The sequence below is a fragment of the Electrophorus electricus genome, chromosome 21, assembly GCF_041902795.1.
Source record: "Electrophorus electricus isolate QZ-2024a chromosome 21, ASM4190279v1, whole genome shotgun sequence".
In the NCBI taxonomy this organism is placed as follows: Eukaryota; Metazoa; Chordata; class Actinopteri; order Gymnotiformes; family Gymnotidae; genus Electrophorus; species Electrophorus electricus.
The window spans coordinates 1,955,001-1,975,000 of NC_137517.1; the positions used below are offsets into that span (position 1 = coordinate 1,955,001).

A 20,000-nucleotide genomic window follows, 5' to 3' on the forward strand; every position below is an offset into this window, starting at 1 on the left:
TCTCTCTCTCTCTCTCTCTCTCTCTCTCTCTCTCTCTCTCTCTCTCTCTCTCTCTCACACACACACACACACACACACACACACACACACACACACACACACTCACACCAGGTGTGTCTGTGTGTGCTGCCCAGGTGTCGCTGGTGGTGAATGTTGCAAGTGAGTGTGGTTTCACAGAGGAGCACTACCGAGACCTTCAGCAGCTCCAGCGTGACTTTGGCCCCCAGCATTTCAACGTTCTGGCCTTCCCCTGCAACCAGTTCGGTCAGCAGGAGCCCGGCAGCGACAAAGACATCGACAGCTTCGTGCGCCGCGTCTACGGCGTCTCCTTCCCGCTCTTCAGCAAGATCGCTGTGGTGGGCACCGGAGCCAACAACGCCTTCAAGTACCTAGCAGGTGAGGTGGCTCTTAACGCTACGGTGATCAGCACCACGGTGACAGTGCTGATCATCTCTCTATCCTAGCAGGTGAGGAGGCTCTCAGCACCAAGCTCATTAATGTCATCTGCAGGGCGAACTGTAATGACTTACAGAATATCAACATTAATCAACATTACCTGAAAGGCCAGTCCGTTCACTTTTTGTTTATTCTGTGTTTTGGGGATGACTATGAGTGATGGGGGGGGGGGGGTTACCAGTGCCTGTGGGCAGTGAATTAGGTTCACAACCAACATACAGAACAACTGTATGTGAAATAAGGACGAGACTCCCAACCTACTGGACCCCCTGTACTTTCCATCCTGCCCAGTTGTTCCACAGAGGACAGTCTCACACTCTTTTTACCTGCCAGTAACAAATCAACAAGAAGAGCGCATTTTTCAGAACACTGTTCATAGACTTCAGTTTAGCATTCAAGACAACCAACTCCCAACAGACAACGTACCCCTACAGACAACCAACCCCCAACAGACAACCAACCCCTACAGACAACCAACCCCTAACAGACAACCAACCCCAAACAGACAACCAACCCCTACAGACCAACAACCCCCAACAGATGAATGTTAAGCAGGACCTGCTAGGCTTAAGTACTTCAGTACTGCTAGGTTCAGTACTTCACTGTGTAACTGGATCCTGGAGACTGAACAGGGCAAGGAAGAGTAGCTGAATCTAGTTCTGAGAGCTGGAACTGGAACAGGACAGGAGACTGTAAAGAATGCAACAATACTCATAAGACATCTGGCATAATGCATCAATAATAATAATGATAATTTGTTTTCTTCTTCTTCTTCTTCTTCTTCTTCTTCTTCTTCTTGTTAACTGGTAACAGTGTTAGTAAACCGTGAGAGAGAGATAGAGAAGTTAGGGTTAGGCTGTGATTCTACAGGGGGGTTCAGAGCAGTCAAACTGTTCTTCTTTTAACTGCAGTATCAGTTCATGTCATTGTGCATCTGAGATGTGTAGTGAGAGAGATTAGATTATGTCCACTCATGATGAGATGTGTGGTGGGAGAGATTAGATTATGTCCACTCATGATGAGATGTGTGGTGGGAGAGATTAGATTATGTACACTCATGATGAGATGTGTGGTGAGAGAGATTAGATTATGTCCACTCGTGATGAGATGTGTGGTGGGAGAGATTAGATTATGTCCACTCGTGATGAGATGTGTGGTGGGAGAGATTAGATTATGTCCACTCGTGATGAGATGTGTGGTGGGAGAGATTAGATTATGTCCACTCGTGATGAGATGTGTGGTGGGAGAGATTAGATTATGTCCACTCATGATGAGATGTGTGGTGGGAGATTAGATTATGTCCACTCATGATGAGATGTGTGGTGGGAGAGATTAGATTATGTCCACTCATGATGAGATGTGTGGTGGGAGAGATTAGATTATGTCCACTCATGATGAGATGTGTGGTGGGAGAGATTAGATTATGTACACTCATGATGAGATGTGTGGTGAGAGAGATTAGATTATGTCCACTCGTGATGAGATGTGTGGTGGGAGAGATTAGATTATGTCCACTCGTGATGAGATGTGTGGTGGGAGATTAGATTATGTCCACTCATGATGAGATGTGTGGTGGGAGATTATATTATGTCCACTCATGATGAGATGTGTGGTGGGAGAGATTAGATTATGTACACTCATGATGAGATGTGTGGTGGGAGAGATTAGATTATGTCCACTCGTGATGAGATGTGTGGTGGGAGAGATTAGATTATGTCCACTCGTGATGAGATGTGTGGTGGGAGAGATTAGATTATGTCCACTCATGATGAGATGTGTGGTGGGAGATTATATTATGTCCACTCATGATGAGATGTGTGGTGGGAGAGATTAGATTATGTCCACTCGTGATGAGATGTGTGGTGGGAGAGATTAGATTATGTACACTCATGATGAGATGTGTGGTGGGAGATTAGATTATGTCCACTCATGCTGATATGTGTGGTGGGAGAGATTAGATTATGTACACTCATGCTGATATGTGTGGTGGGAGAGATTAGATTATGTCCACTCATGATGAGATGTGTGGTGGGAGATTATATTATGTCCACTCATGATGAGATGTGTGGTGGGAGAGATTAGATTATGTCCACTCATGATGAGATGTGTGGTGGGAGAGATTAGATTATGTCCACTCATGATGAGATGTGTGGTGGGAGAGATTAGATTATGTCCACTCATGATGAGATGTGTGGTGGGAGAGATTAGATTATGTCCACTCGTGATGATATGTGTGGTGGGAGAGATTAGATTATGTCCACTCATGATGAGATGTGTGGTGGGAGATTAGATTATGTCCACTCATGCTGATATGTGTGGTGGGAGATTAGATTATGTCCACTCATGATGAGATGTGTGGTGAGAGAGATTAGATTATGTACACTCATGATGAGATGTGTGGTGAGAGAGATTAGATTATGTCCACTCGTGATGAGATGTGTGGTGAGAGAGATTAGATTATGTCCACTCATGATGAGATGTGTGGTGGGAGAGATTATATTATGTCCACTCATGATGAGATGTGTGGTGGGAGAGATTAGATTATGTCCACTCGTGATGAGATGTGTGGTGGGAGAGATTAGATTATGTCCACTCGTGATGAGATGTGTGGTGGGAGAGATTAGATTATGTCCACTCGTGATGAGATGTGTGGTGGGAGAGATTAGATTATGTCCACTCATGATGAGATGTGTGGTGTGAGAGATTAGATTATGTCCACTCGTGATGAGATGTGTGGTGGGAGATTAGATTATGTCCACTCATGATGAGATGTGTGGTGGGAGAGATTAGATTATGTCCACTCGTGATGAGATGTGTGGTGGGAGAGATTAGATTATGTCCACTCGTGATGAGATGTGTGGTGGGAGAGATTAGATTATGTCCACTCATGATGAGATGTGTGGTGTGAGAGATTAGATTATGTCCACTCGTGATGAGATGTGTGGTGGGAGATTAGATTATGTCCACTCATGCTGATATGTGTGGTGGGAGAGATTAGATTATGTCCACTCATACTGATATGTGTGGTGGGAGAGATTAGATTATGTCCACTCGTGATGAGATGTGTGGTGGGAGAGATTAGATTATGTCCACTCATGCTGATATGTGTGGTGGGAGATTAGATTATGTCCACTCATACTGTGATGTTCTTTATGTTCCCTCTCTCCTCTCTGTGCCGTCCTTAGAGTCTACTGGGAAGGAACCGGACTGGAATTTCTGGAAGTATCTGATTGACGTGGATGGTAAAGTGGTGGGATCATGGGGGCCCCGGGTGTCTGTGAGTGAGATCCGGCCAAAGATCACAGACATGGTACGAAGACTGATCATCAGACGCAAGGAGGAACTGTAGCAGAACACAGGGATGGCATGAGGAGATCTCTGACACACACACACACACACACACACACACACACACCAGCACCACAACAGTGCACTAACACAACAGCACCGCAAAAGCAACACAGCAGTGCACTAACACAAGAGTGCACTAACACAACTGCAACACAACCATGCAATAACACAACAGTACACTAACACAACAGTACAATAACACAACAGTACACTAACACAACAGTACACTAACACAACAGAGCACTAACACAACTGCAATACAACAGTGCAATGACACAACAGCAACACAACAGTGCATTAACACAACAGTGCACTAACACAACTGCAACACAACCGTGCACTAACACAACAGCACCACAAAAGCAACACAACAGTGCACTAACACAACTGCAACACAACAGTGCACTAACACAACAGCACCACAAAAGCAACACAACAGTGCACTAAAACAACAGTGCGCTAACACAACTGCAACACCACAGTGCACTGATACAATAGAACTGGCCGCAAGCAGCAAGAACTGGCCCCAGGGAAAAGGTGTTGTGTACTATTGTTGGAGGTAGCAGACCCTACTCCACACACCCGTGTCGTGTTGGTGTTGACACTCAGAGTAAACGCCACTAATCCAAGACCAGGTCCACCTGAGAGTGTCCATATATTCCACAGTGAAGGGAAGGCAGAGAAGACTCTTAGATTGGCACTTCAGTCTTAAGCAGCTTGTTCAGTCTAAGATGTAATGCCTTACTGGATCTGTAGTTTCCATGGTGCCAAATGCACTCTACCTGATCTGTGTTCATGTGTTATGTCTGGAGATATTAAAGGTGTGTTCTACCTGATCTGTGTTCATGTGTTATGTCTGGAGATATTAAAGGTGTGTTCTACCTGATCTGTGTTTGTGTGTTATGTCTGGGGATATTAGCGGTGTGTTCCAGCTGATCCATTTTCATATGTTATGTCTGGGGATATTGGAGAAGTGTTCTATCTTATCTGTGCTTGTGTGTTATGTCTGGGGATATTAGAGGTGTGTTCTACCTGATCTGCATCAAGAGACAATTCTGCCTCTACAATTTTTTAACAAGGCTATTAAAAATCTCTTCACAAAGGTGTCCTTACACTGTAGAGGTATTACTGAAGGCTCAGCAATCTTACATCTCTCAGTACTGCACAGAACAAATCATTTTACCCATCTAAATGTTTTAGCAGTAGGCTTTAGCAGTATTACATACATCAATGTCAATATTCCAGTTGTTCCTGAATTCTTGGCATCAAATAGAAGATTGCAGACCCTCTTATATATCCGGTTCTGGAAAATAGCAGCTCTGTCCTACTGACAGCTTCTCCACATGTGCTCAGCACTTATTTACTAAAGATTAAAGACATTCTGATCTATCCATCATCATAGTACACTGCAGTTACCTGGAATCACGTGTTCTCAGTCTCAAAACGTGAAAACAAGTCTGATCTTTTTTATATATATACACACAGACACAGTGGAGACACACACACATATATATATATTTAAACGAATAGGTGTCTGGGTCTCAGAAGGGTAGTTATGAATAAAACATTATTGTTAAGAGAAGTAACACAAGCACCAGTGTTGACTGTAGTTGTGACGTGCAGATCTGAGTTTATTTCTTCCGCTTTTCATTTTGAGAATGACACAGTAACTGAGATGTACCGTCTGGCATGTATCAGGAGATGGGAGCAGGGGTTCTCACTCTCAATGTGCCACAGATGACCCAGGTGTGCAGATGGACATCCAGTCTCTTTCTCTCTCATATGAACACGCAAATGCACATACACACAGAGAGAGACATCAATTCTTGAGTTGCAGAGATATTTTCACCCTGAAAACACTGTCTGTCATTTTAAAAGCATCAAAATGCTCTCTCATGTTACAGAAAATTAAATAATATACGAGTGAGTCAACAAACAAAGAAAGACACAAAACAAGCATCTTCAATTTCAGATAATTACTACCACTAATGCATCTCTTAAGAAAGAGACGTATGTACCAATCACGGTACCCTGAAATAGAAGAGTTAAATAAATAAAACAGCAACATAATGTACTGGGTCTGAATAGCTCCAACCTGTAATCTTCTCTCATCAGAAAACCTGGAAAGTTTACGCACCCTCATTTACTTGTAACATTATTCTATAATGGGGACACATTAACTTATGGTGACACGTTTGTCTAAGAAACATTCATGTGCGCATGTGCGACGGGGTTACGTTCAGAAGCACTAAATTAAGGAAAGCAGACTACGTCATTTCACCCAAGGACGTGAAAATAGTTCCCAAATCTATTTTTAAAAAATTATTTAATAAAATACAATTGTTACACAAATTAAAATTAGTCCATTGACATTGGACATAAAATAAAACCAGTAACATCGAGAGAGACAGACAGACAGAGAGAGAGAGAAAGAGAGAGAGAGAGAGAGAGAGAGAGAGAGAGAGAGAGAGAGAGAGAGAGAGAGAGAGAAGGCAAAAAGAGACAGAGAAGGGTACACATACATAGAGGAAGAGAGAAGCGTGTGCGCGTGTTGTTTAACAATACGATCACATGTAAAATAAATTAAACTTCATCCAGTCTCAGAAACGGAGTGGGGGGGGATTATTACCACAGCCACCAGTGTAGCTATCACTAGGAAACGACCCTCAGCCTTACGGAGCGCGCCCTACCTCCAGAGTTCGCGACTATCGCAAACTACAGGCAGGGAATTAACAGGAAGAATCCAAAATGAAACAAACAATTAAACCTAAAACCAGACAGAGTCAAAAAGTCCAAATACAAAACGAAGAAAGCAAATAAAATTAACGACTACTAAAAAAACAGACGCAGTCCACAACAGGACGCCACAACTCTTCCTCTTGATCGTGGCAACGGTGCAAGCAGGTTCAGACTATTGCCACCTACCAGACCACTACTGCATGCAGTAGGAAAATAGCATTCGCAGATCTGTACCCAGTGCCTGCAAAGAGCCAGCGACACAACGCATTCCCACGACGAGCAGTGGCAGCGCATCAGCATAACACCACCCACCTTGCCCCGCCTACAGCTTCTGCCGCGTTCACTGCCACAGACTCGGCGGCCTTGGTGGCAAACGCAGCGTCCAGTTCTCACAGAGCATTCTTGGCGCAAGCAGCCAGGAAGCTCTCCACGTGGAAATCGTACAATCTGCTTTCCAACGAGGCATTTATAGCCATAAACGCCTCTTAATTAAGAGAATAATCAGGCAGCAATCCAACCACACCCAACCCTTGTCCTGCCACGCAGGCCTCAGTCTTTAATTAAGAAGAAAATAGTTTAATTTCATTTATTGGCACAGTGCACTTTGCAGTTGGGATTGGTGCTCTGCGGTTGGTTCCCGCTTTGCGGCCTGTGCTACCGGTATAGACTCCTACTCCTGTGAGGATTAAGTAGGTTGGATTAAGTAGGTTTAGAAGATGAATGAATGACTGGATGAATGACTAGTGCACGTTAATGGACCACACAAAACAATTAGATTACCGAGCATATGAGTTCGTGCTTAAGGGCCTCATGTTGACGTCATAATGATCACTGAACTGCGTAATTATACATAATTATAATGACTTACAGTACAGAAGACAGTGAAGAACCAAAGCATCTCTCTGAAAGGGTTTCAGGGTGAATACTGTAGTCAGAACTAGCACTGTTAGGTCATTAACAGAACTGTTCTGTGACTTTATAATCAAAAGAGAGAAAAGGGTTAATGGGATACCAGGATGCTTTGTGGTGTCTCTGTGTCTTGGGCTGAGATTTGTCTGAGCACATTTTCTGAGAGTAATCACAGTAATCTCCGATCAGTCACATAGAATCCAGCACAGGTTAACCTGTAGCGGTATGGAGCAGATTGACTGAAAATGTCCTTGTTAAAGTAGCAGAGTTAATCTCTCATAATATGTCCTGAAACTCAAAAAGGAAAGATTACAGGGTGAATGGTCAGCGATTACAGGGTGAACGGTCAGAGATTACAGGGTGAACGGTCAGAGATTACAGGGTGAATGGTCAGAGATTACAGGGTGAATGGTCAGCGTGAATGGTCAGGGTGAACGGTCAGAGATTACAGGGTGAACAGTCAGAAATTACAGGGTGAATGGTCAGCGTGAATGGTCAGGGTGAATGGTCAGAGATTACAGGAAAAACAGTCAGAGATTACAGGGTGAATGGTCAGAGATTACAGGGTGAATGGTCAGGGTGAATGGTCAGAGATTACAGGGTGAATGGTCAGAGATTACAGGGAGAGTGGTCAGTGGTTCTTTGTTGGTTTGCATCTGTGGGTGGACCCTCACTCAAACTGAACTCAGTATTCTTGTGTTTGTGTAGCATCTGCAATTAGAAAATAGTCTTATTGGTAATTACAGTGTCAAGACACCCTCTACATGTGCATGGAAACATCTTATGACAACACATTCTGTCATTATCAGCACTGGGACACACACACACACACACACACACTCACACACACACACACACACACACACACACACACACACACACACACACACACACACACATTCACTCAGTGACTTCAACAATATGATTAATGTGTGAGACAGTGATCGCTATCAAAACATGGAGTCATTCATATGCAAATGAACAACATGCATATTCAGATCATATTCAGATCAGTACAGCAAAACACTATTTCAAATAATAAACATTTGATAAAAATATAAAGAAATAATTGTACCTGCTTCACCATAATCAACAAGTAGCTGCTTCACCCTAATCAACAAGTACGTGCTTCACCATAATCAACATGTACCTGCTTCACCATAATCAACATGTACCTGCTTCAACCTAATCAACATGTACTTGCTTCACCATAATCAAGTAGCTGCTTCGCAATAATCAACATGTATCTGCTTCACCCTAATCAACATGCACCTGCTTCACCCTAATCAACATGCACCTGCTTCACCATAATCTACATGTATCTGCTTCACCCTAATCAACATGTACCTGCTTCACCTTCATTAATATGTACCTGCTGCACCCTAATTAACATGCACCTGCTTCACCCTAATCTACATGCACCTGCTTCAGCATAATCAACATACACCTGCTTCACCCTAATCAACATATACCTGCTTCACCCTAATCAACATACACCTGCTGCACCCTAATCAACATGTACATGCTGCACCTTAATCAACATACACTTGCTGCGAGAAACCACAGTACTGAATCATTACTGACGACCACAGCACTGAATCATTACTGACGACCACAGTACTAAATCATTACTGATGACCACAGCACTGAATCATTACTGACGACCACAGTACTGAATCATTACTATTGACGACCATAGCACTGAATCATTACTGACGACCACAGTACTAAATCATTACTGATGACCACAGCACTGAATCATTACTGACGACCACAGTACTGAATCATTACTATTGATGACCACAGCACTGAATCATTACTGATGACCACAGTACTAAATCATTACTGATGACCACAGTATTAAATCATTAGTGATGACCACAGTACTGAATCATTACTGACGACCACAGTACTAAATCATTAGTGATGACCACAGTACTGAATCATTAGTGATAACCACAGTACTGAATCATTACTGATGACCACAGCACTGAATCATTACTGATGGCCATAGTACTAAATCATTAGTGATGACCAGAACACTGAATCATTACTGACGACCACTGTACTGAATCATTACCTCGCACCTCATTAGGAGACCTCCTACCTTATTAAGAGACCTCGCACCTCATTAGGAGACCTCCTACCTCATTAGGAGACCTCCTACCTCATTAAGAGACCTCGCACCTCATTAGGAGACCTCCTACCTCATTAGGAGACCTCTTGCAGTTGGATCCTCTTCCTTGCATGTGTGTGTTCAAACATTACACAGAGACTTGTTCTGTCTCAGTAAGTTTCTATTGAATGGTGCTTCTTTCAACAATACAACACCTTTATTCATTCCTCAGTAAGCAAGTTGTGTAAAAACCTTGACATTTTTCAGTTATGATCGAATGATTGATACACCCGAGACACCATGAAGGGTTCATTTTTAGTTCAAGTTTGGTTTATTTATCACGTACATAGTCATACATGGTATAACTGTCAGTGAAATGGTTTTGTGGGTGTTCTGTCCAAACTGAGGAAAGAAACGGGTGCATAAGGAAATATATATATACAAAAATACAAAAAATATATAACAATGTATGTATAATATGTATATATACACAATGTACAATGTATATATGGATATGTGTATGTACACAATGTACATGTAATGTGGGAGGGGCCGAACACATATGCAAAGTGACGACGCCATAACGAACCAAACCGATTGACTAGAATAAATAAATAAGTTTAATAATCGACACAGACAAACTACAGAATAGACTGAAGAACAAACAGGCTAACAGAAGAATAATATGATAGTGAGGGTGAGAACTGGGCAATGAGGGAACAAAACATTAAGGAAAGACTAACGGAGAACAACAATAATAAACATAACGGTGAGCATAAAGACAGACAAACGGGAACAGCACAGAACCGGGTTATGGAAGATGAACAAACAATACTGATGACGAAGATACAGAACTAAACAAGGAAAGCAACATGCAGAAAGGGTAACCAAACACAGAGAACAAACGAGTTCGAACTAAACACCGAGAACAAAGGAGAATGGACTGAACATGGAGAACAAACGAGATCGGACTAAACACAGTGATAGAGACCAAAAGAGAACTGACCAGAAACCATGAGAGACACTCTAAGACAAAGACAATGACCAACAAACAAGATACGTAGGGACGGGGTTTTTATAACACTACAATCAGTGACAAACTAGGAACAGCTGGTGTGAAAGGGGAGGGGACAGGGAACCATGGAGACGAATGAAAACCCGGAAGTGATTTGGTTGCCATGACAATGGGGAATGCTCAGGTTTGTGGATGACAGTACAATTCCGGTTTTCAAATTTACAGATTTACAGTCATGATGTTATTGACATGGTGGTGGTGGTCCCCACAGTTTATCAGTTGCCCTGATTCAGGGCCCAAATGGCCTGTGGGAAGAAGCTCCTCTTCAGTCTCTCTGTATTGGTGTTCAGGGAGTGAAAGTGCTTCCCTGACCTCAACAGAGAGAAGAGCCTATTGTTGGGATGGGTGGGGTCCTTCACAATCCTCCTGGCCTTGGTCTGGCACCGCTTGTAATAGATGGTCTGCAGGTCAGGAAGTTCCGTATGAGTGATGCGCTCTGCTGAATGCACCACCCTCTGGAGTGCTTGTCTGTCCTGCTTGGTGCTGTTCCCTGTGAGGATGCTCTCAATAGTGCAGGAGTAGAAGTTCCCCAGTACCTTGTAGGGCAGTCTCTTAAGCATCTGAGGTGGTAAAGACTCTGACGAGCCTTCTTTGCCAGGGAGTTGGTGTGGTGGAACCAGGACAGGTCCTGCGAGATGTGAACTCCAATGTACCTGAAACTGTCTACTTTCTACACTGTGGTTCTGTTGATCCTCACAGGTTGGTAGTGCTGCTCCTGCTTCTTGCTGCAGTCCACATTCAGCTCCTTTGTCTTGCTGATGTTTAGGAGGAGATTATTTCCCTGGCACCAGTTTTCCAGGTGTTTAATTTCCTCCAGGTAGGCCCTCTCATCGTTGTCCAAGATCAGGCCCATGACGACGGTATCGTCAGTGAACTTGACAATGACGGTGGAGCTGGAAGAGGCCGTGCAGTCATAGGTGTACAGTGAGTAGAGCAGGGGGCTTAGGACACAACCCTGAGGAGCTCCAGCGCTGAGGGTGAGGGTGGATGAGACACAGTTGCCCACCCATACTCATTGTGGTCTGTTTGTTAGGATGTATGCAGTCCTAGATCCTCCAACTTAGTAGTGAGTAGGGAGGGGATGATGGTGTTAAATGCTGAACTGTAGTCGACAAACAACATTTTAACATAATTACCCCTCCCTTTGTCCAGGTGGGTCAATGTGGTGTGGAGCAGATGTGCAATTGTGTCATCAGTGGAGTGGTTGTGGCGGTATGCAAACTGCAGTGGGTCCATGGAGGCTGGCAGTGAAGATGTGATGAAGTCTCTGACTAGCTTCTCAAAGCACTTTGTTAGAACTAGCGCTGCTAGATGTAGCCTCGAAGCAAGCGAAAAAACATGTTTAGCGCGTTCTCCAGAGACTTATCCTCACTTATCAGTCCAGAGGGTGGGCTTCTGTAGTCCATGATCGCCCTGCACACTCTGTATGCCGCAGACTTGTACTCGTCCATGTTCTGGCTGATGATCGCCGCGTTGTAGGCAGTAGTGCGAGAGTTCAGAGCCTCGCAGATGGTTTTGTCGACCCAGGGTTTCTGGATGGGAAACTTCTTGATGGTGGCTCTTGGAATCGTATCGTCCACCAGTTTCCCAATAAACCCTACCACTGCCTTCGTAAACTTGCTGACATCATCAGTGCTGCACTGGAACATGTCCCAGTCCACGTCATCCAGAGCGTCCTGCAGAGCGGCCATTGATGGGTCTGTCCGGCGCACAACCTCCCTCTGAACCGGCGTTTCCCATTTCAGCCTTTGTTTATATTTTGGTAGGAGGAAGATGGCGGCATGGTCCGACTTACCAAATGGTGGATGAGCTAGTGCCTTATAGCTGTCCTTGTATGGGGTGTAGCAGTGGTCTGGTGTTATATTTCCCCTGGTGTGGAAGGTTACGTGCTGGTAAAGGTTGGGCACTGTACGCTTGAGGTTCGCGCTGTTGAAATCACCAACAACGATAAGTGCAATGTCCCGGCGTTGTGCCTGAAACTGTGTGAGAGTCTTATGAAGTTCCCACTGTGCAGTGTCTGTGTTGGCCTGAGGTGGAATGTACACGGTGTTGATGATGACTGAAGTGAACTCCCGAGGAAGGTAGAAAGGACGAAACTTGAGGGCAAGCAGCTCCAGGTTGGGTGAGCAGGAGCGGCTGAGAGTAACAACATTGGCATTGTTGCATCAGCTGTTGTTAACCATCACACACGCTCCACTGCCTTTCGACTTCCTTGAATCTGCCATCCTGTCCATGCAGTGAACCAAGAAGAACTCGCTGGGTACCGCTGGGTTCAGCCACGACTCAGTGAAGCAGACGAGGTTGCAGTCCCGAATGTCTCGCTGAAACTTTATCCTGACCCGGAAGTCGTGGAGCTTGTTGTCCAGAGAGTGAACATTGGCTAGCAGGATGTTAGGTAAGGGAGCTCAGTGTGCCCGAGCCCTCAGCCTGTTCCTGATGCTGGCTCGCTTTCCTCGAGGCCTTTTCCTCGCGTCGCGTCCTTTGTTCTCCCTCAGGATCTCCGTCTGCCATCTTAGGTCTGGCTAATGTTGGATTCCTGGGTGCACAATATACCTGTCTGGAGTCTTCTCACTTGACCTGTGGGTGTAGTTCTGTGAGTTAGTGTATCTGGCTGGGAGTCTTGCTCAGAGAGAGGTCAGACACGTTTGTCAGAACTTTCATTTATCTTTGCTGGATGAGTAATACAATAGTCATACTCCTTAGGGTTCTTTCAGATTGTGGTGACCTCACTAAGGTGGGTTAGGGACTGGAGTGGAGATACAATATCATGTGGTGATGGAGCTCACTGGACTAAAAACACACCCTCTGTAAGGTTGTCTCAAACCCAGGTCAGCTGGGTGATGATACCAACAGCCTACTCGGTGAGCAACCACGCTCTAACAACAGTGGGCCCGTGTGCCGAATAGTTAGGGCTTGGGTCAGGTAAAACAAAAGGAAAAACTAAACACCACACTGAGCATGGGAAAAAGGGAGAACAAAGGACGCCAGGGGAAGAAATGGCAACCCTGATGCACTGGGGAAAACTCAAACTAAAACTTCCTAAACAAAACCAAAAAACGGGCAGGAACTTGAATGGCTAAGGGAAGCCTCCAGAGACAGACAGACTCAAGAGGGAAAACTGGAGAGAGGAGGGGACGTGTGAAAACACGGACACCCTCGCAGCACAGAAGTGAGGTGTAGCATGAGAGCTCACAGACCTCAATACCTTAGCTGACCAGCTAGGCGCTTGGCTCAGAACTTTGGCAAAGACCCAGCACTGAACAACTGGTTCACTGGGCTTATATAAGGTCTATCCAAGCTGTTGAGTGATTAATGGTGTGGTTGACTCAAGGCCTCCCTCTGGTGGCCGGAGGGGGTCTCGGCCTGGTGCCAATCCTTACAACCTCGCTCTTGGCATCAGACTGTTAATGGCTAAGTGGAGCACAGTGTACAGTCACTTACTGTGGGCTAGTGGTGCATTGTGCATGTTGGTGTCCACATCAACCCCCAGACGCTCTGTGATTTCATTCCATTCCAGCCTCCCACAGAGGTAGCGGGTTGGTCACAGGTTGTTCCAGAACACCTGATAGAGTGTCGATTTGAGAGTCTGCTGGGGTCCTTGGCAAAAATTCACCAGGAACCAACTTTGCACATTGCCACTGCAAGCGGCATCTCTGACCTGCTGGGTCGTGGACCAGAGAGAAGCAGCCACTGACTCAAAGTCCTGGGGGCATGACCCCTGCACCATGGCGATGTTCAGTCTGAATGATGTAACACACTGACAATGAAGATCAAAAATACCTTTAATGAAGAGTCTGCATTTGCATTCAGGTGACGAGAAACAAACAAACACTCATTGCATGATAAATTCTCACAGTGTTACATTTTTGTTTTCTTTTCATCACAGCACATTTATAAAACTGCCTTCTTTTTCACCACAGCCTCACACAGACGCTTTGGTGACATCACACAGAAAGACCAGAGAAGCACGAATGAACAAAGATGTCAGGCGCCAGGAACACGCTCACCAAGCAAGAAAGGAAAAGGCCAGTTCACGACATCTCCTCCATAAACACCACATCCCCCATAAACACCATCTCCCCTATAAACACCAGCTCCCAAATAAACACCATCTCCCACATAAAAACCACCTCCTACATAAACACCATCTCCCTAGAAACACCACCTCCTACATAAACACCACGTCCCCCATGAACACCACCTCCCAAATAAACACAATCTCTCACATAAAAACCATCTGCCCATATACACCATCTCTCCCATAAACACCACCGCCCCCATAAACACCACCCCCCATAAACACCATCTCCCCCATAAAAACCATCTGCATAAAAATGCAGAAATCATTTAGACTCTTTGGGAGTCAAGATAAAACCTCAAGATAAATCATATGCCAGCTGCATTGACGTGAATAAATGTTCACTTAAACAGACAAACCAATTAAAACAAAAAAGGCAAAACAAGGCACTGAACAATTATCTTTACATCTAAACTTCACGACGAGGTGCACGACAGAAAAAGCTTCACATAAATCACATAAAAACAGAAACACACACACAAACACACAGTATGTTTCCAGGAGGGCGTTAATGCTCCCAAGAGTGGATTAATGCTCCCAGAAATTTGTTAATGTGACATTTTGACCAAAGGTTTTTCTAAGCTTGGAGTGTCAGTGACCTTTGACCCAGTGACCTCTGACTCAGTGTGACACTGTAGTCCATTTTCTTTCTGCCTGGTGGTTTTTGTTAAGTAAAAGGCATGAGAGAAATTCATAGTGTATTTAGGAATAATTCTGAAGTATCAGATGTGAAGAAAAAACTCTCCAACTGAAGAACAGAGAGCATCATGTGGAGCTGCTGGGATAACTTAGATACTTTGCATTTGTACATGGTATTTGCTTACATTGTATTTTTTTGACAGTACATCATCTATTAACTCTAGCCAACTCATAGTCACTACTTGCTTCACTTGTGGTCAGGAAGTTAGCTGGTGTTCTTCCTTCCTCTGGGAGGTCATCTTGTGCCCACTACCTTATGCTTAAGGCCATTCTTTTATAACTCGTGTAGATTACTATTCAATACACACATACTGACGGTTTGCACACTATGCTGAGCTCCTACAATGTCCACTTGCTTTTAACAGGCTTATTCAATACGTGGCCTGAAATTTGAAGGCCAAAAAATGCAAAGAAAAGCTGCAGCTCAATAATTGCTGCCCTGAAATTTGACGCAGTTTTTCGGTACTTGAATTCATTCACCCAACTGTAAAGGCTTGATGTTGCTTAAACAAATGACACAGAATAGACACTAACATTCACAGACATCCTGGCACTAACTACCCACCCTCCCTTACTGACATTCTGCAGTTCCACTGTGTGCTAGCAGTGGGTCCCGTTTGTGTGGGGAGAAGGAATCTTGCTTCCAGATTAAGGTTTCCCTGGTATAGGCCACTTATCCTAGATGGATACAAGACAGGACACTGACGTGTACATTGGGTAATGGACAGGATACTGAACTGTACACTGGGTACCAGACAGGAAACTGGCCTGTACACTGTGTAACAGACAGGATACTGTCCTGTACACTGGGTAACAGACAGGATACTTGCCTGTACACTGGGTACCAGACAGGATACTTGCCTGTACACTGGCTACCAGACAGGACACTGGCCTGTACACTGGGTACCAAACAGGAAACTTGCCTCTACACTGGGTAACAGACAGGATACTTGCCTCTACACTGGGTACCAGACAGGATACTTGCCTGTACACTGGCTACCAGACAGGATACTGGCCTGCACACTGGGTACCAGACAGGATACTTGCCTCTACACTGGGTACCAGACAGGATACTGGCCTATACACAAAATGCTAGATAGGACACTGGCCTGTACACTGTGTATTAGATAGGACACTGGCCTGTACACTGTGTATTAGATAGGACACTGGCCTGTACACTGGGTATTAAACAAGACACTAGCCCATACATTGGGTACCAGACAGGACACTAGACTGTACACTGGATAAAAAATAGGATACTGGCCTGTCACACACTCAACTTTCAAATAATTCTTGACAATAGAGTCAGGTGAAACTCACTAGCAAGTAAAGTTGGCATCATCTGTTTTACAACATGTTTGGCTACCCTGCAACTGTGAGAGGCAAGACAAACTCTGAAGAACAGCCTTGTTTTATTGGCTTTTATCTTTTTAAGTAGGTTTATGTAGGAAGGGAGGGTTAGAACTGCAAGGTGTCACATGCTTAGAATATTACATAAACTGCGGCACATGTTTTCCTCATGCTGATTGTGTACCTGAGATGATGCCGCTGGCGTCCACATGGAAGTCCACATGGAAGTCCACATGGAAGTCCACATGGCCGTCCACATGGGCGTCTGCTGTAATAATGACAGCATGTTAGCCTGACAGCTTGCATAATCATAACCTGAGAATCAGATGCTTCCTCTCTGCAGGATATCATGCAGGGTTTGTGAAAAAAGGCAAATTACCGCTAAATTATCAAGGTGATGGAAACCTCAACCCAAGACCAGAACCCATGCTGTCATGCAGTGATTGAGACATGATTACTCTGGACTGCATGACTCTTCAAAGACATTTGTGAATAATGATTTAAAATTTAACTCAAAGGGATTTGATTTTGCAAATGATGGTTTCTTTCACAGCTAAGCTAAAGGTAAAAATATTCTCTAAATGCACTAAATGCAGTAGGTGATCAAGATGTTTTATGGATCACACGTCAAAACCAAATGTACTGACAAAGGTAAAGTGGGAGGGGTGAGTAAGGTGTGTGAGGTGAATGGGTGAGGAGGGTGTGTGAGGTGAATGGGTGAGGAGGATATATGAGGTGAATGGGTGAGGAGGATATATGGGGTGAATGGGTGAGGACGATGTGTGAGGTGAATGGATGAGGAGGATGTGCGAGGTGAATGGGTGAGAAGGATATATGGGGTGAATGGGTGAGGAGGATATATGGGGTGAATGGGTGAGGAGGATGTGTGAGGTGAATGGGTGAGGTGAATTCATGATTCTACTGTCACATTATGATTCTATCGACTTTAAACAAATCCTTATAAACATGTACCTCAATTTAGAAAATATTTAGTTCAATAATTCCATGTGCAACAGTAAAGAACAGAATGGGGCTATCATAGGCATGAGTGGGCGGAGCTGGCACAGGGCTCGGTGGGTGGAGCTGGCACGTGGCTGGTGTAAGTATGGATGGGCGGAGGTGGCGTGAGGGAGCAGGTGCTTCATTATGACAGTCCATCCATATTGGTGGTGCTGACAGTGGCCATGAAGCAACGCTGGAACAGACGCTCGGGATCTGCTGGCTGGTTGTCACAGTCCAGTTTGCCCCTGAAGAAGTGCTTCCGGAACCCCCGTGGTCCAGACGGAGCAGCAGTCTGGCTCAGACCCTCCTCGACACTCTGCTCGATACCTGGTGAGCGAGACAAGCTGATAAGGACCACGCTTAGAGAAACGAACAAATGAACAAACAAACAAACGTTAAATGTTAGACTCACACCATAGCCACCAAACATGTGTGTTCCCTTTGTGAAGATTAAGGCTTGGAATCTTCCACATGCTACACCACACTATGGTGGACTGAGAAAAGAAACTGTGGAAAATTTACAAAATGTTTGACAACCTAAGAGAGATTCAAATTACAGCCTTGAGGTGCTATTCACTAAAGCATGGGTGCTAAGATTAATTACTCTTTCAGGGAATGACGCAGGCTGAAGTAAAAATTCACATTAATTAATGAACCCTCTCCTTCCAAAGCTTGCCCAGGGCTTCAATGTTGAGTATGCCCAAACACCACATACTGCTGCATCTCCATACTTCGGATTATATGCTTTCAAAGTAAGATGTCTGAAGAGATAATATTTCTTTTGTCTGGTCTGATGGAACACTTTAGCAGCAGTGTGGCAACAACAACCTCCTACACTTTTAGTGCAAACGTCACATCACCCATTCAAAATGTACGGCATGAGGTTTTCACTGACTGCTAAGGTGCGTGTGTACTAGAACCTAAAGCCCAGATGTCCATCTCAGAAGAGTACGCTCGGATTAGCTCCTCGGATTATGCTGCCTCTCCAAGACTTTACTTGGCATTGCCTTGTCATCTGTTTTATATCTGCAGACAACTAGTTGACTTACAACAGCCATTCATGGTCTAAATGAAATCACACTTGTCCTGAAAGCATAAGAAACAATATTTAACAGCTGGTGGGAAACTTTCACCCCTTATGATTCTAGACAATGAATCTAATCTGACTGGTCCTGAGATCTTCTTTTAGCATTTTTCACTTTTTAGATTATTCCTATGTACAATAGTCTCTGGCCATTGGGTGATGTCTCTGCTGTCTACCAACATGACTTAGAACGTCCTCCACATTGTGGAGCATGTAAATGAGGAAGGCGTGAGGCTTGTGTGTAAGAGCCTTGCACACATGTTACCAAAGACCCCAGAGAAAGAGCTTTGTCTTGCACTGCAGTTCCTCAGAGAACCAAAGGATCAAAGTGCTTGCGAGCTGTTGTGTGGTAAAGCTGGGCTTAAGTCAGCCGTGTGTGTGTGTGTGTGTGTGTGTGTGTGTGTGTGTGTGTGTGAGAGAGAGAGACATCAAAGGAGAGAGATTGCTGTTATAAACACAGCAAGAAAACAGCTAGAAAACACAGATAACACAAATATAACAAGAAAATACACAAATCAGAATTTGTGATTTTTTACAGTGGCACAAATCAGTGTCAGTTACTGAGGTCTTGTGGTTCTACCATTATACACAGGACACAGGATCTTCTCGGGCTATGAAACTGAATAGCTCTTCCGGGCCTCCGGTACTGGGAAAGGCGTGCCAAGCTCGCCAGTCGGTGGACAACATGGAAAGTGTCACAAGACCGAGCGCATCTTACAACAGAGAAAATGGAAGAAGATTTATCCTACAAGACTGTTCAGGCAGCTGATAAAATTGGTTTCTTTGGTAAAGAGTCACTCTGGCATGTACTTTGGGCTTTGTAACATTGCAAATGGAAAGGGGAAAAGTGCTGAAAATATAATAGGACCCATTTAACTTCACAAAACAACGATCCAGTGGGCTCTACTCTCAAGGCCAACCGAAGAGTTTTGGATCCTTGTTGCTATGCAACAGGGACCAGACAGTGAGGCCTTTGCAAGTTGGTGCAGTAATTCTTTATAATTTTGAAAAAATATACATAGTCAAATATACAAAAAGTACAAAGGCCACACCCCCCTATCGCCAACCAGGAAGTTCCAGTCTTTTCTCCCGAAACATTAGGCTCTTCCTTTTCCCTTTTTTTGCCAACTTTCCACGTGCA

At 44.4% G+C, this 20,000-nt stretch overlaps 2 protein-coding genes across 2 annotated transcripts in view; one reads left to right on the forward strand and one right to left on the reverse strand.

Annotated features, from left to right (window-relative positions):
• The window catches only part of gpx7 (glutathione peroxidase 7), a 10,356-nt gene extending 5,663 nt beyond the window's left edge, over positions 1-4,693 (forward strand). Inside the window, exons 2-3 of the mRNA XM_026996495.3 lie at positions 135-396; positions 3,642-4,693. Coding sequence (XP_026852296.1) covers positions 135-396; positions 3,642-3,805 — 426 coding nt within the window. The 3' untranslated portion in view covers positions 3,806-4,693. The remainder of the gene's footprint in view (positions 1-134; positions 397-3,641) is intronic.
• Positions 4,694-14,975: 10,282 nt separating this feature from the next.
• LOC113592122 (protein shisa-like-2A) overlaps positions 14,976-20,000 on the reverse strand; it is a 14,334-nt gene continuing 9,309 nt past the window's right edge. Inside the window, exon 3 of the mRNA XM_027032878.3 lies at positions 14,976-18,102. Coding sequence (XP_026888679.2) covers positions 17,918-18,102 — 185 coding nt within the window. The 3' untranslated portion in view covers positions 14,976-17,917. The remainder of the gene's footprint in view (positions 18,103-20,000) is intronic.